At 45.7% G+C, this 16,729-nt stretch overlaps 4 protein-coding genes across 4 annotated transcripts; 3 read left to right on the forward strand and 1 right to left on the reverse strand.

The window, feature by feature from the left end:
* Positions 1–1,840: 1,840 nt before the first annotated feature.
* Positions 1,841–5,368, forward strand: MELLADRAFT_95289 (uncharacterized protein; the record flags this gene model as incomplete). Its single annotated transcript, XM_007406789.1, has 11 exons — positions 1,841–1,996; positions 2,069–2,476; positions 2,545–2,874; positions 2,949–3,101; positions 3,160–3,636; positions 3,735–3,991; positions 4,050–4,183; positions 4,400–4,557; positions 4,631–5,023; positions 5,115–5,267; positions 5,333–5,368. The coding sequence occupies 11 exons, from the start codon at positions 1,841–1,843 to the stop codon at positions 5,366–5,368; spliced, it is 2,655 nt and encodes an 884-aa protein (XP_007406851.1).
* Positions 5,369–6,944: 1,576 nt separating this feature from the next.
* On the reverse strand, positions 6,945–7,795 carry MELLADRAFT_95290 (uncharacterized protein; the record flags this gene model as incomplete). The annotated part of the gene is made up of 3 exons (XM_007406909.1): positions 6,945–7,212; positions 7,301–7,463; positions 7,543–7,795. 3 exons carry the CDS (start codon positions 7,793–7,795, stop codon positions 6,945–6,947), a joined length of 684 nt encoding a protein of 227 aa, XP_007406971.1.
* Positions 7,796–13,241: 5,446 nt separating this feature from the next.
* On the forward strand, positions 13,242–14,159 carry MELLADRAFT_103893 (uncharacterized protein; the record flags this gene model as incomplete). The annotated part of the gene is made up of 6 exons (XM_007406790.1): positions 13,242–13,365; positions 13,468–13,542; positions 13,653–13,754; positions 13,854–13,901; positions 13,987–14,061; positions 14,134–14,159. 6 exons carry the CDS (start codon positions 13,242–13,244, stop codon positions 14,157–14,159), a joined length of 450 nt encoding a protein of 149 aa, XP_007406852.1.
* A 1,078-nt stretch (positions 14,160–15,237) lies between these two features.
* Positions 15,238–16,139, forward strand: MELLADRAFT_124115 (uncharacterized protein; the record flags this gene model as incomplete). The annotated part of the gene is made up of 6 exons (XM_007406791.1): positions 15,238–15,361; positions 15,458–15,532; positions 15,642–15,734; positions 15,840–15,881; positions 15,964–16,038; positions 16,111–16,139. The coding sequence occupies 6 exons, from the start codon at positions 15,238–15,240 to the stop codon at positions 16,137–16,139; spliced, it is 438 nt and encodes a 145-aa protein (XP_007406853.1).
* Positions 16,140–16,729: the final 590 nt, after the last annotated feature.

Consider the following 16,729-nt stretch of genomic DNA (forward strand, 5'->3'; position numbering starts at 1 on the left):
ATAGTCTCAGCAGCATCCCACCCCTCAGTTGCACCATACAATCCTAGACTACGGATCAAAAGATTCGTAATTGTTACATGCTTTCAACATCTGTTTCAACAATGTTTTCCTGATGATCTGAAAACATCCCCAGTAAAAACGTGACATAAACATATGTGGTTACGTTGCGAACATGTTTTGTTTGCCTTTGCCCAACACTTGTTGTACATAATCGTTATGTAATCAGCATGAATGCTGAACGTATCAAGTATGAAAGTCAGACATACTTGCAACATATTGCTGACAAGTTCTTCTTGGTTACATTCATGAAATGTAATACGCACATTGTCCGAACATAGGTCACATGTTTTTGGAACATGAATCTAACTGGCCAGATCTTGATTGATTTGAATTTTGAATCGGTTTTGATTGCAATTTTATTGTATCGGAAACTCGATTTTCATATCTGTTCTTTTGATCTCCTCTGTTGGCATCATTTGGGTTCATTTGGGCCACAATACATTGCAAACTGAGGCAATATATAGTAACATGAGACGCTGGATACACTCCGGATGTACCATACAAATAAGAAAAACAACAATTTTTGTAATGTAAAGAAGTAATTGGAGGACACAGTGTTGGAGGAAACCATAAAAGAAAACTCAAACAAAATAGAACAACAGAAATTAAAACAATGAGTTGATCCCCATTCAGTCAATATCTGTCAAGTCGGTGTTTTTGTCAGGAAGAAATATATTGTTGTGTGCTGTCATGTTGGCTGAAAGTGTGCGAGTACCATCAAAATACTTGCGATCAGTTTCCATCACCAGCTCTTGTACCTAAACAAAGTTTCCATCAGCAATAGCTCAGCGGATGGGTCGGATGTCAACTTGCAAACTGCATACTTGGCTTGTGATGGTGGTACTCGCTTTGCGGTTCAACGTAAGCGATCATCGACCCACGCCCACATCGATGTTGGTCCGGGTGGGCTGCTGGGGCTTTCCTTCGGGCCAGCTTGAACTTGATAGCAATCAATCGCTACAAAAGAAAGCTTTAGTCACTGTGGCTTATCGCCTTGAGGAGGTCGAGTTCATGAATATGAGCTTACCAAAAGAGCATATCCGTATGTGAGGTCGTCAGATGTGACTTTCTATACCTCGTCATCGGATCAAAAATCTTCGCGGCGGCGAAATCGGGTTAACTGAAGTCACTCATCCATCAAAAAAAGTGTTGAGACAGCCTCGTGGATGAAAGGAAAGTATGGGTTGTAGGAGGTGGATAGGTGAGGTTAGCACCGGGCTAGCCAGCCCCGTACGCAGCACCCTTGAGCTCGGGTCACTACACTAGAAGGATATAGCCAATACTGATATGTTTGTATGCAGGCACAGTATTGTCATGTAATATCACCTGATAATTATCATGTGATAATTATCAGAACATATACGAAAGTCCGATGCTCCCTGGGACTGGGAAAATTGTGGGAATCTGGGAATAATGTATTCCCATCATAAGCATACATATAAGCATGCTACAGTCTGCGTTACAAAAGTCCAAAACTTGAATTAGTTCTCTGTCCGCCCATGTCACCCGCCTATCACACCCACAACTCAGCGTCCACTTTTGGGCCAACTGATCCCCTCATCCTCTTATTATATTATCGAACTCATTGATTTCAACCGTATATCGTCTTTGCCATTACCGAGTTTCATCACACCCAAAAGGGAAGCTGTGACACTAAAAAATTTTCATCATCACCCACAACACAACATGATCTCAACGTACCCAAAATTCCGTCACTTACTGGAATCCCTTTCCAAACTGTCAATTCCAAGCAAACAATCGATCACGATCCACCTCAATCATGGTCGTAGCCACGCTCGTGCACGAACACTACCAATTCATCACCGAAGGATACCTACCGGAGCCTGGGCTGAAGAAACTCGTTGGCATTCTGTGCCCCAAATGCCAAACACCCCTCCGTTACCAAGCTGCACTCGAAGATGCTTGGCGGATCTATGTCAGTTATTTTATGTCCTTTCAAAAGGACACAACCATCCTGATTAACAAATGACATTATGTTTTATCTTAGTGCCCACGACGTCCCAAGAATCGACATAACTGGCGTACTTGGCGTTGTGACCAACTCAACCACGAGCGCGCCTTGATCAACGCTGGCGCTTCTAGACCGATCATTTCGACTGCTGATGACTGGGGACCCCGTATATCACCTTCCGGGGTGCTGCTTCCTCCCAAACCCGCTAATGCTGACGACGGAGCATTAGCACCACCTCGAGGAGCACCGGCTGGTGCTCCTCATCCCTTCTTAGGTCGAATTGAACAGCAATTCACCCCGATCGAATCAAACCAAGTAGACTCACAAGTTGGTCCTCAACGTGCCAAAGTAGTTTACCCATGCCAGCGCGCTTCACGCGGTCCAGTTGCACGTGGCCACCGGAGCAATGGAAACAAAGGCTGTCCTCATCAGTACTGCCAGGCGGTAAGTTTTGGGAAATATGATGTAATACAACAACTGACCTGTGGTTGCTTCTGCAGTGTTGTCTTCAGTACGGTTTAGGGGGGTGTTCCAAGCACACCCGTCGAACAGAGGCCCAGCCAAATGCCGGCGCGATTGTCAACCCTGTTTTGCCCTCCAACGCAACTGCAGCTCATCTCCCTACTCCGGGGTCTTCAGCTCCACAAGCTGCGCCTGCACGAAGGCCAGCTCCTCGTGTCCATCAGTGGGCGCAAGCAGCTAACACGCTTGGACACCGCCTAGATTTCCAAGCGATATCAGCCATCCAAATCAACCGCCGTGAGCGATACAAAGCTCAGGAACGGGCCATAGCCAACAAATTTGACGAACGTAAAGTGGTAACTATTTACCTGTGGCTTGATGTGTGTAGATTTTTCTTTGCATCAGAAATCATCATCCTCACGCGCTCACTGACCACAACACACAAGGAATCTAGGCAGTTGAACCAAAAGTTATATCAGCTCATATGGACCAATGGCCTAAAGCCAGGCTGGACGAATCTCTGCTGCTGATGCAAGCCTGTACCAAGCATTTTGGACCTACATGGAACCGGGCTCTTCTTTTTTGGGATGACAAGATCGACACTTGGGTAAGATATCAATCTGATGTTTCAAGGATAAGTGAAGCTTATCATATATCTATGACAGCATGAAACGATGGTCACGCTCCCTCACAGATACTCAGTAAACAAGCAGGAGATTGTGGTTAGGTCGCCACAAGTAGATCCCCGGACCCCTGGCTTGCCCTTGTCGAAGTCCAAGGCGCTTCAACCAAAACTCCAAGATCCTCGTGCAGACCCACCCGTGGCCAGTTCCAGTGTTTCAGTCGACGCCAGTCCTTTCGATTCTGACCCTGATGTGATTGTGGTTAACGGGCCCAAAAACACCACCCACGCCCTTCACAGTCAACAAACCAAGCAGCTAGACGAACTCAACGCAAAGCAGAAAGGCTTGACCGATGCCACTGATGATGAGAATGATGAATTTTTGGTGCAGAACCCCCCGACTCCCAACGCCCAACCCCAACGTCGCGAGGATTCTGATGATGAGCTACCCGATTTGGACCTCTTCATCAAAACCTCTGCAGCCAAGGCCCAAGCAATTAATACCAGTTCTGATCCGAAAGTCAGTTCCAATCCCAAATTTAGTCCAGTAGGTGATTTCACAACAAGGTAAAACTTAACCACTGTACTGACGTTTTTGGTTTAACTACCTTTTAACAGCCAGGGAAATTGCCAACTCCATCACCCGTCTTGACAGCTACAACCAACGGCAACAATTCAACCCAAGTTCAGACAAATACAAACGAAGTCGAGTCAAGTACCAATACCCATATCAAGAAGAGAGGGTGGCCGTCTTCTTTTGTACTGGTTTCAGACCTTCTCGCGTGGTACAAGAATTGTGAAACTTGCTCTCCGCAGCAGGCATGGATGAAAGCCTTTGGTTCTGAATGGCGCCTGGGGACTTCCACTATGTACAGGTATATACAATGGATTGATGAAGTAGATTACGAGATCTTTTTGAATGAATAGATCAAGTTTCCGCGTGCTAATGTGGGTGAAGCACGGATTCGCTTCAAGGAGGAGTTCAAAAGGGTCGCCCACATCTGAAAATCTGATTATATCCAGGGACGAATTCAGGGGCGATTGCGAATGTGGCAACGGTCGCATTTGTCATGCGTTTTATTTAGACTTCATTTTATTTCTCTCTCTCGTTGTGATTATTGATTTTTGTTAGAGGCTCACCCTCGATTAATCCATCCTGCGTACGCAATACAAACCGTGATATTATCTTCTGTGGTGAACATCGGACCCTGGGCTTTGTGACTATAAGAATCTTAGGCTTGGACCCTGAGAACCCATCACCTACCTCCCTTCGTTTTGTTTAGGGAACCAAATCGCAGACAACAGCAAACATGTTATTGCATTGTGTGGAATATATAAACCAACAACCAATTGGTATTTGGTTGTTTGCCCATCCATCATCATGGCCTCTGAACCTGACATCACCGCTTCAATCAACGCCGTCCTAACTACCACCAGCAAAGTACCAGCCCTTTCACTCTGCCTCCCTAAATGTTGAAAGCCTCATTCTACCTTCATGTTCTTCATCTACACAGACGACGATCTTGCGCCCCCAAACGATACCAGATGCCGTAGCTTGGCACAAGACCGACACCAACCTCATCTTAAAAGATGAGCAAGGGCAGCACGTTACCAGCCCGCTTAAAGCCTATGGATTTAGCTTGGCGAGTGAGGTACTCACCCGTCATTGGACCTACAACATCCATGGCGGTTTGGGTCAAAACGCCATTACAGGCGAATATTTTGTCAAACATAGCAGCATCACCCAAAGTCTGGTGGCCACTGTGCCTCCTCAACCTCAACATCTTGCTGGAAAAGCCATGATCAGTGGGATCGGCAAGGTCGTTAAGGTGAATATTGACAATCTCAATGAAGACAGTGACTGGCACCTTACAGTTCAAGCTGAACATGACATCTTCAACCCTGAAGTGAGGCATGATCTAGCTCTTTCTAACAAAAATACAATGATATGGTTGACTAACGATGTCTTTATTATTCCTTATTGATTATGACACTCAGGAAAGAAAGAAAAACACATTCGAGATCATCTATCGGTTTGGCAATTTTTCTCCAGAGTTATGCGAAATGAAGAACATCGCATTGGGTTCCTTCATGTATTTCCTTGGTACTGTTGATTCCAAAGACATCACGACACAAAGGCTCATTGTTCAAGTGTGTGTCCATCTCGTCTCAATAGTTTTATCTTATCCACTGACTTAACTGTGGTGGCTTTCCAGGTGCTCCGTCATAACGTGGTAGTATTCCACAAATAGTTTCCCATATCCGAGATGGTAAACTTGATTGAAAGAATGGGTGAAGTTGCAATATGAATTGTATCCAGCATGGTCATGTGAAGTCCTCCTCACATTCCCATATGTTTAACATTGATACAATTATATCCACATTGTTCTTCTCCAAACTCATGAGCCATGAACTGTACGTGTCTCGGGATCATTCATGCCACCTAAGTGCCAAAATTTAGATTTAGAGGAGATGAGAATTATTACTTGTGTGTATAAATTTCATTTTCTGTCCCATCATTTCGAATCGATTACATAATTGAGGAGTCGGAAAATAAGGACAGACAGTATAGAAGACATTGTTATGAATGATAATAAATGATTTGAATCAATGATTCAAATGATTCCAATACCAAGGAACTCCATACCCGGTCGCTTGCTCAATTTTTTGGAGAGCCACAAATTCCTCAAGTCAACCATCTCTTCCAAAAAGAAATTATAACGGAGGGAATGCATGTTACAACAGATCGACGCAAAACCTCTGTACCATATATTGGTGAGTTCCGCCGCAGATGCGTTGAATACCCATTGTCCATTTTCCTGTATATCTGGAAATAGTTTTGGGTCTGTGAACTTTTTGCAAAACTCGTCAGTTTCGGCGTGGGAACGATGATGGAATGGGTCCACTGGGATCACTGTCCCTTGGAAGCGTTCTGTCTTGCCTGATCCGTGATATATGTGTTCGGTGAGTCGGCAGGCGTTGTCGTAAAACACCACTTTGGGAATCCCTTGAGGAAAGGTCTCCTCTAGAAAATGCTACATCGAACAAACACAATCCAAAGTCAGAAGGAGCTTTGAACATAGCTCACCTATTTCAGTGCACTCACCTTGACTGCACTGACGGATTCAGAGTGGTAGAATGTTTTGCGCGCCAAAACGATACCACAACATCCAACACAGAGTTGATCGTTGTGGGTCCGACATCTTGACATGACCATTTTACTTTGGGCTTGAGATTCGCCACCATCGCGAGCCCCCTCATGTGATCGATTGGTCTCGTCAGCTTCCCGTAGGCCATCAAGATCATTGAACTCTGCGGTGTCAGCATTGAGATGCACGGTGGGATCCGAGGGTAAATTGGAGCCGGGACGATTTAGAATGGCGGTGAGGGAAAAATTCGACTTGACTCGTTTGGTGAATTTGGCCCACGCTTCAATGTGAGCAGCGTCACCACAAGTCTTCGAGTCGGTCAGAGCATCTCGTCTGCAAGGCTGCACATGGCAACGATTGCCCAAAAGTTCTAAGTGATACGGACAAAAGCAATCGTTGATATTTTCCAGGCGATGAGTGCAAGGTCCTTTGGGGAGCGGTTGACCTGAAGCCGTAGCCAGCTCTGCGAGCTGTTCCGGGGACGCACTGCAACACCAGTGGCCGATGGTCAGTCCATCGGTGACCACCGCTCGTATCCCTGGATGGAGGCAACATGGTGTCAATCAAACGTGGGCAGCAAACAAAGTACATCATGAATGTCCGTACCGATCCAAATTTCTTCACCTGTCTCAGGATTGACTGTTGACTTCACACGGACACAGCTACTGCAGTAGTGGTCTCAGAACCGAGTACCTTCAATATCGAGTCGGTCCAGGTGGGCGGCAATCGCCGGGTCGAACCGTGCGTCATCAGTTCCACTCGCAGGCACAGAAAGTTGTGTGTTTCGGCGGTCTTCATGGGTGAGCAGAGCACGTATTTCCAGGGCGTCTAGGCACACTGCCTCTGACATGGACGGGGAAAACCCCTGTGCAGATCCAAACTGGGGGACATCCGAGTCTTCGACATGAAGCTCGTTGTACCAGTTGGTCAAGTTAAAGTGGGAGACGCTAGTAAGGGATGTGCAGTGGTTAAGAAAGACACGTTCAGCAAATGATTACAAAAACACATGCAGTTTGAAATGAACTAGATACATACTGCGCAAGCATTTGAATAACACGGAACTGGTGACACAGCCGGTTTGTGATGTAGTAGTGACAGTGGACGTGAAGGATTTCAACGTCGCGCCCCATGTCCAATGTGTAATAATGTCGAAAACCAGCGTTGGTGTAGTAACTGGGTCGATAGGTTGCGCCACAGCCTGGGGAATTGTTTGTTGCGTCAGCGTTGGAGATTTTCAATTGACTTGAAATGAAGACAAACGATTACGCTTTACTAACCTGGGCAATCTAAGATGACAGTCTGGACAGAGTGGACACCATCTGTGTCGTAGAGATACCCATCGAGGCGGCTATGGACATGTAAATTGTGTGCTTTTGGGCATATCACACATTGAGAGACCGGCGCGCGTAAAAAACGTTCGGGGATCTTAGTTGTCAAGTTAGATTGGAGTCCAAAGGCGCGGATGGATCCAATGGGGTCGAACGGTGTTGATGCTAACCACGGAAATGATAAACTCCATAAATCGTTCATCAGTGCGTGGGGGAAGTGGGGCGAAAGCGCAGTGGTGAGGAAAGGCAAGATTGTCGGCCCCCGTTTTGGTGTGAGACGCAAGGAAACACCGGCACTACGTTGGACCTCGGAGGCTAGGGAGAAGAATCGAACAAAGTCGGTGATAGTAAGTGTTTGACTGAGTTGAGGACTGGTGGCGGCAATGTGCGCTACAAAGTCGTGTAGCAGCATGGTTGGCAGGTATGGGTCGAGTTGAAGAGAAGTACAAGAACATGGAAGGTAATGATTCACTGATGTCGAGGGGATGATCACACGGATGAAGGGCGAATTGTGTCACACACCTGTCCAAGGACATGTTGGCAGCCATATCACGGATGGCGAAGCCCTTAGCGTATGTGCAAAACTCATAAGGCATAATTGATGTTATTGGTATAGGGCTGTGACCCGGCCCTGAGAGTTCGTGGCCGGCCCCGGGGCCAAGCCCGACCCTGGGTAGACCCGAGGTCCCCTGGAAACTTCTCAGGGCCGACCAGGGCCTGCCCGAATCTCAGGCCTTAGGTGTCCGGGCAGGGCCGGGCCCAGATTTACGAGTAAAAAACCCTTGGAAAGGGAAAATTTTTATATTATTTTTGGCGAAAACAGGATCGGGCAGACGGCCGGGCCGGGCGCCCGGGGCGCCCGCAGGGCTTTGCACCCTATTCTGATTAGGTTTCAGAGCCCCGAGGCCGGGACCGCCAGCGTTAAAAATATCGCCGGGCACCTTCGGCCGGGCAGGGCCGGGACCGGGTCACAGCCCTATATTGGTATGTGGTCAGTTTTACATACACAGACGAGACTGATAGACCCATAAAGTTATGCGTTATGACAGGTGGTTCCCAGAGTCCCAGATTCCCAGAGGGTCCCAGGCGCGCCCCCCGGATCCTCTAGTTTACCGGTTTCCTAATCTGTTTGTAATCGCCTCGAGCCTCGGTCTTCCGATTTCGAATTTCTCCATCAACTTCGATCAAGTCAACTTTTTTGCCTTTAACCTGCCGCAGCAGCTACAGGCTACAGCAAAATGCGCAGCGCTCAAGAATCACACAAGCGACATTCTCGATGAAATCCTGGCCCTGCCCGGCCGAGTCTGCCCGAGGGGTTTTGAAGTCATCACGGGGCTCGGTCCGGGGCCCTAGCCCTAACCTGATGATAGAGCCAAAGGCCCTGTTCCAGGGCCACTCGGGGCCAGGGCCGCCGTAAAATCCTGGCCCAACAAAGGGGTGAAAGGGTTGTTGAGACACCTTCCACCCCTTTTCCGCATACCCTCGCACCCTTTCACACCCCATCATCCACCCCAATGTCACGACGAAGCCTTCGTCGTGAGGTCACCGATCCACAACCCACCACCACCAACACCAACATGTCCACCACCTCCAGTACGACTTCTAACTCAATCGCACCATCCGACTCAGTCTCCGCGGTGGCTAGTGCCGTCGAATCCGAACATACTGCCACCAACCGTACCTCTTGGGTGTGGCAGTATTTTTCAACCGTTACGTTCAGGGACGGCACCACCTCAAATGTCTGCCGTGCCAACAAAGGTCGTGTTGACACAGTTCCAGACTTGGAGGCCCCTGTTGTTGTGTGTCAAGATCCGATCGCCATCGATAAGACTGGAAGTACCAAATCTATGAGCCGCCATCTCTTGCGTGCTCATGGCATTGTTGCTCCGATCGACACCTCTCAACAAACCCTTACAGCCTTTTCTGCAAGTGGAAAGACTAGTAGTGTAAGTATATTTGTTTTCAAATTTTTATTCAAGTTTTGTCATACTTTCCTTTTTTTTTCTCATACTTTTCTTTTTTTTTCAAGATGGGATCTCTTAACAGGAGAAACCTCACAAATGCAGTTATCCGGCTTATCGTTAATCAAGAACTCCCAGTTTCTCTTGTCGACGCTCCTTCCTTCCGCGAGCTTTTATCCTGGATTAACCCAGCTGTCGCCCCGATTATGTCGAAACAAACCGCCATCACCGACGGTATCTTCTCTCAATTCCGTCTTGCTCGCAACCGTCTCACTTCCCTCTTCGCTTCATTGGACTACATCAGCATCACTTGTGATGCTTGGACTTCACCTAGTAGCGTACCGATGCTTGGAATTACGGCTCACTGGATGACCGAGGATTTCAAATGCAATCGGTGGTTTTAGCTTTGAAGGAAATCGATGGAGCCCATACTGGTAAAAACATGGCTGCTCTCATCAAGCACACATTAGATCAATTCAGTATCACCGATAAACTCTACTCCATTACTGCTGATAATGCTTCAAACAATCAAACCATGGGTCGAGAACTCCAACAGCTCATACCTCAATTCGATCCTGAGAAGAACCTCCATGGCTGTGTCGCCCATGTTATCAATCTAGTCGCCAAAGCCGGAATCTCGATTTTTGACAGCAAGACTCCTCCTGATCCTCTCAGTGCTTTAGATCCTCAACTACCTCAAGATGACGATATTCCTGATGGTACTAATTCTTTGATTGAACCTACTCCGCATCTCGAAGTCCACTCAATCTTAACTCGAATTCGCAGCTTCCATAAAAAAGTCCGATTGAGCACTCAGCTCAAACAGGCTCTGGACCAATTCATCGCCACTTCCTCACAGCCTCGAAAGGTCGGACTGATTCATGAGGTTTCAACTCGATGGTCTTCAACCTTTTATTCTCTCGAACGATTCTTTGAACTCAAGAAGGTCCTTCAATCGTATTGCAATGTCAATGATAGTTTAGAACCTTTCGCCCTAACCGAAGACGAATGGACCTTGGTTGGCAACTTAGTCAAGTTTCTCCGACCTCTTGCGATTGTGATCAAGGAAATTGAAGCCGATGACTATCCCACCTTCTCACGAGCAATGCCCGACTATCAATGGCTCATTGAAAAACTCGAAAAAGTAAGTTTTTCTTTCCTTAACCACTTATGGATATTTACACAATTTCTAACCAATCTTTTTCAAACATAGGCATGGGGGGCTTCTGATTGTACCAACTTGAAGGCAGCAATTCGTCCTATGGTCAAGAAACTAGTCCGATATTCCACATTAGCTTTGAAGAAGCCTGTTTACATATGTTCCCCAATTCTCGACCCTCGCCGAAAGCTCAATGCTGTGACTGCTTTTACTTTAGAAGAACTCGGATTTGACAAAGATCAACTCATAAATTACTTTACCGAGCAAGCTCGCAAATTCAAACCCCCTCTCGATCCTGAGATCGAAATCGTCGAATCAGACCCTGTGTTCGAAGATGACGATGATAGACCACACCACTTTATCAAACGACGCAAATGTGTTCAACTTGAAGATGAAGTGAGGGAGTACCTTCTTGCCCCTCTTGTGGATGAACGTACCGATATCTTAGTATTCTGGAAAACTAATCGCTCAAACTGGCCAATCCTTGCTCGGATGGCTATGGTAATGCTTGCTATTCCTGCTTCGGGTGGTCCTTCAGAAAGGATATTTTCAGCTGGTTCAAGGGTGATGTCTGATTATCGATCACAGATGACCAATCAGAACTTTGAAGCTCAGATTTGTCTCAAGTCATGGGGGATTATTCTTTCCGTGTAGTTTGGCTTGTCTTTTTTTTCTATTCTAAACTTCTTTATTGTTTTCTCTACACTCTTTAATGGTCTTTTGTTTATTTATTCTTTCTGCACGCTCATTTGTGTCCTCATTTACAAAGATTTTTTTATTTGTGTCTTGCTCTTTTTGCTCAATTAACTCAATTTGTGTCCTCGAATCCCCTCACAAACAGCTGGCCCGACCCGGGCCTAAAGGCAGGCCCGACCCATGGCCTGCCCGTGCCTGCCCGCTAGCCATCTGAGGCACCTCGTGGCCGAGGCCGGTTTTGACCCGGCCCCAGGGCCGGCCCTGAAATTGCGGGGCCGGGTCATACCCCTACACAAGCGACATTCTCGATGAAATCTTCATCACACGTTCTCAAGTTCGATCATGCCACACTTCAGAGCACTTCCTCTCAAAGCCACGTTTCTCACACATGTGGTATCAACACTCGGGAAATAGATGCTGGTGAGGTGGAGAAACCATTGGAAAATATACCTGCCATTGCAATATTTGAATTTCCGTTCGATAGGTTGTTGTCACATGCTTTCACGATCAAAAATTTGAGTGGCTTCTACTTGACCAAGAAAGACAGTATGCTCCAAACTTTCTGTCTTTATTCTCCAAAGTGGTGATTTCAGGCTTTTTTCGAACCATCACTTTTTACAAACACTAAGAACTATTCAGAAGCTTGGACATTGATAGAGGTCCTTTGAGGACGATTAGAATTCACATAGCTCTAAGCTGATTAGATCTAATTGAAAACTCTACCTGAAAGCTTCAAAGAGTCACTTTCTGGTTCTGTTCAAAGAGCTCAAATTAAAAATATACAATTGGGATTGAGGGAAGTAGGAAATATCCTTCGAGGTTTGTAGATTGATGAAATGCTTCAAAGACTGTGATACTGACCAGATCAAATGAAGTATCTCAAAGAAAAGTTTATAGGATCTTCGTAAATGAAATCCATGTGGTGGTAATCTAGGAAAGAGATCATTGAGTGTATCCACAAATATTATAAACACCACTGATCTCTTACATTATTATCATATTTTGTTTATTTGATTTTGCAGCCTTATACTATTAGGGCTCAGGGCTGATTTGAATGGTAGAGATGGACTCAAAATATATGTATGGATCAGCTTTGTGATAGATTTGTCAGATATAAGGGCTTAAGCTGCATATTCAGCATGTTATAGGTGGGAAGAAGGCCCAGGACTGCATCTACGTTGAAAAAATGGCTCGCATGAGAGCATGGCAGTTGTTGCTCATACTAAAGAAAATTGTTGGACCGCAAGACATCCATCAATTCCACAGCCAAATCCCAACATAAAGATCATTTGCAGTATCACATTGGTCAAGCAAGTGCGGGTATTGTGGTTGCTTTCCACGTTGGGCAATGTGATCGTAACAGTCAACGTTTCATGCTATGACTATGATGTGCTAACTACCAAAAGGTTGTTCCTTGTGACCGGCGAACTTTCATACATATTCATGGTGCAGAACAAACCAAAGATTTTACGTCCATATTGGGTATGTTAGGTAAGGTAAGTTGACAATGCGGCTGGCCGCCCAGGGTCTACATAGTAGACATGACCGTAACTGCATCTGTTTTTACATTTTTGAGAATTCTCAGCGGGCAGGCTTTCCCGAATCGGCTAGATAGAACATCCTTCCAAGAAGTTGGAACAAGCCATCCTATATCTACCATTTATCCTGGGGCCTATCTTTCAGGCTGTATGGCGCTTGATCCAAAACATCGTCGGAGGCATACAAACAATTGAGGGTCCATGGAAGTCAAAATCCTATATAAACCCCCGCTCTAATTCTCTCAGAATCGAAAACACACCATTCCCCATCCCCCCTTTCACCACAACATCTTCATGAATCAATTCTGGCTTGCCTTTTTCTGCGTTACGGCCTTCGTGGCTTCTGCTATCAGCGTTGACGTTATTTGCAATGCGGGCCGAGGCTTACAGACTTATGCCCCGGACCCGAGCTACGTTAGTGAGTAATGTGCTTTTTTCGTTCGTATTGTCCTGAACAAGACGCCAGGCGATGTCTGATAGATAACCATTCTCCTTGTCCTAATTTCTCTGGAAATATCAGCTTGCTATACCGCTGTTCGTAATCAGAATCCGCAAGAATTTAAGTGCCCCTGGAATCGGTGTACCCAGGCCTCAGGTAGGCGCCTTATCTCATCCTTTGACTCAGTCCCTCAACCACACAATCCGAGTGTCCCGCACTGACACTAATTGCCCAACCTCCTTGGCTGCTGTTGAAACCTTTATCAGGTCAGAATTGTATAGTCAATAACCATAAATGGAACGATCCGACTGTTAGTTTCACTTGCGATAAAGATTACGTTCTGAACCCTGGTGTCGGCGAACAGATCGGTAAGTTGTCAACAATCTGCCGCCCTGGGATGCAAACGCGATTCTTGTTCGCTCTATGTGGAATTTCCATCCTCTAATCGAGTTCATGACTTTCCATAGGGTGTGATGTAAATGCAGACTATGCCCGCAAGTGCCCTGGAGGTAACGGTAAGTCACTTCCCATGTGACAGTTCCAGCAATTATTTTACTTATCAACTGACTGGTCCGATGACTATAAATTGACCGTCTATAGGAAAAGATTGTATAGCCTCAGGCTCAGACAGCGGCAGTCACTCGGCTACATGTGTGAAAATCAACGTCCACTCCCGTAAGTCTCGCTCAAATTCTATGTAAAATCAGGCATTACAATTTATTGACACTATAATTTAAAATCTTCCAGATTGCGGTGGTTGTGTTGCCTTTTAATCAACAATCTGAAGTCTTTGTTCCACCAACCTGAGCTTCTGATATCTCACCCGTGTGCAATCTCACCTGAAACAGTTTCTTTTCCGGATCTAACTTGTGTATATCCTCATCTTATAAAGACAGTGTTTCAACTTTATACCAATGAGCCCATGGATATCAATTGACAAGTCTTATTGCAACGCGTAAACGCATCATGATACTATACATATGTCAACAATATAGCTTTGGAGGTGCACGCAGAACTCTTGAGAATCATATATCATACCATGGGGTGGATGTCACACCTAAGTGAGAAGTTTATCCAAAGGCTAGAAAGCCTGCTTTTCTGGCTCTGTTCAAAACACTCAGATTAGAAACATCAATGGAGATGAAGGAAGTATTGAAACTTTTAAAAAAGGTTTGGAATTGCAAACACGGTAATCAAAAGCATAAAAAATGGTGGAAGTAGTGCTGATGGGGGAAGTTTTCTGCAGGGGAAAAAGCGACTGATGAGCCATGCAAGTCATAAGGTATATATTCTGGGGAATTTGGCTGAGCTTTCCTGAGTTTACTTCTTCAACAAATTTTCGACCCGATTATGTAACTTCGATTTGGAAAAAATGTTTCGTAAAGAACATCAATTGTCCTCGATCAAGAATTGCCGTTTCCGCACTGGCAAAAGCTTATCACGGTCGGAAACCGCTTACTTAAACCTCTTGTGTGGCGAATCCTGAAGCTTCAAGGCTGTACAGGGCTTGATCCTAAGCTATTGTAGCCTGATCAGAATAATGAACAAATTCCGCAGGATCTTGGGCCTCAAGTTTTGCAGATGGAGTATAATTTACATCGCTTTGCGTAGGCCAGCTTTCCCCAACGGGAGTCATGCAACATCCTTTCAAGAAGCTGAAAGATGTTTCTATACCTTTTACCCTGAAGCTTCCTGGCTGTACAGAACTTGGACAGGATAATGGTAGCCAACCAAAAATTTAGGGTCTATATGACATACGCCGCCAAATTTCACTATAAGATCCCCCTATAGGTCCCACAGAATCAAAGTCATAACCGCCCACCATTCCCCGCCTCGCACAACAACATCTTCATGAATCCATTTTGGCTTTTCACTTTATGTGTTGCGGCCCTCGTGGCTTCTGTTATCAGCGCAGACATCATTTGTAATGCGGGCCGAGGCTTAAGAAGTATTCCAAACTCTGACACCGACGTTTGTGAGTAATATACTTTTTTCCTTCCGTATCGTCATGACCGCGACGCGAGGAGACGACTGATCGTCATCCTTTTGCCGATCTCACTGAGAATATCAGCTTGTTATACCCCTGTTCCTCGTCAGCCACCGAAAGAATGGAGATGCCCCTGGAAACAGTGTACCCAGGCCTCAGGTGGGCAGTTCATCTCATCCTTCAACCCAGTCACTCAACCCCTCGATTCGAGTAAACAGCACTATCCACATTTCCCCTTCTCTTTGATTGATGTAAAAACCTTTAATAGGTCACAATTGTGAGGTCAATCTCCATCAGTGGAACGCGAATACTGGTTTCACTTGTGACAAAGACTACATCCTCATGAACGGAAATCAAATCGGTAAGTTATCAACACTCTGCCTGCTTGGGCTTAACAGGGCATTATCTTTTACTACTCTATGTACGTGAAATCTTCAACATTGATGGAGTGCATCACTTTCGATAGAGTGCCTTGTGAATACAGACTTCAACAAAAAGTGCCCTGGCGGTAAGTCGCCTTCCCAAGAGAAAGTTCCGACAATCATCTGACTTATCTATTGACCTTCTTACGACAACTCCATCATCCATAGATCCCGATTGTCAAGACACGACCACGACAGATGGGAATTGGGACGCAACATGTCAGCAAACCAACGTCCACTCCCGTGAGTCTCTCAAATCTTTTAAAAGCAGCGCATTGCAACAAATTATTGATATTGTGACTCCACATCTTCCAGATTGCAAGAATTGTGTTCCCTTTCAATAAACAATTTGAAGCCTCTGTTCCATCAAACTGAGCCTCTCCAATCTCACCTGAAACAGTTTTATTTCTGGGTCTTTCTCTAGGATACTGTTTTGAATCTATGCCAACGAACCAATGTGTGTTTAGCAAAACCCCCACTTGCAAAGAAGCTGGTAATGACGTGATGATACTACATGCCGACAATATATGTTTGAAGGTGCACACTGATAGAGATGATAAGTCTGTGTGTAGTACCATGGGGCTGAGTTACCTTTTGATGTCCGCGGTAAATCCTGAGTTCTGGTAATTCCGTGGCCGAAGATTGTCAAAACCGCAACCCAGCACAAATTGCAATGCGGACTACGTATGCCTTCCCGGCAGTGTTCCCAACTGCCAGTAGCTCACTTTAACCCTTGTCTGTATCATTCAGCAAGTTTGTTGATCAAGTTTGTAGACCCGACGTGGGTTCATTGTCATCTATGGTGGAAGGGAGACACAGATGGAAGTTTATAGCTGATATTGAAATTGAAACAGCATATGATTAGAGGCTTGATACTCCTGCTGTTACCAAAATCAACTTGCTCATCTTGAGCATACGCATCATTGTTTCTTTT

This window comes from Melampsora larici-populina (genome assembly GCF_000204055.1).
Source record: "Melampsora larici-populina 98AG31 unplaced genomic scaffold MELLAscaffold_7, whole genome shotgun sequence".
NCBI classification, from domain to species: Eukaryota; Fungi; Basidiomycota; class Pucciniomycetes; order Pucciniales; family Melampsoraceae; genus Melampsora; species Melampsora laricis-populina.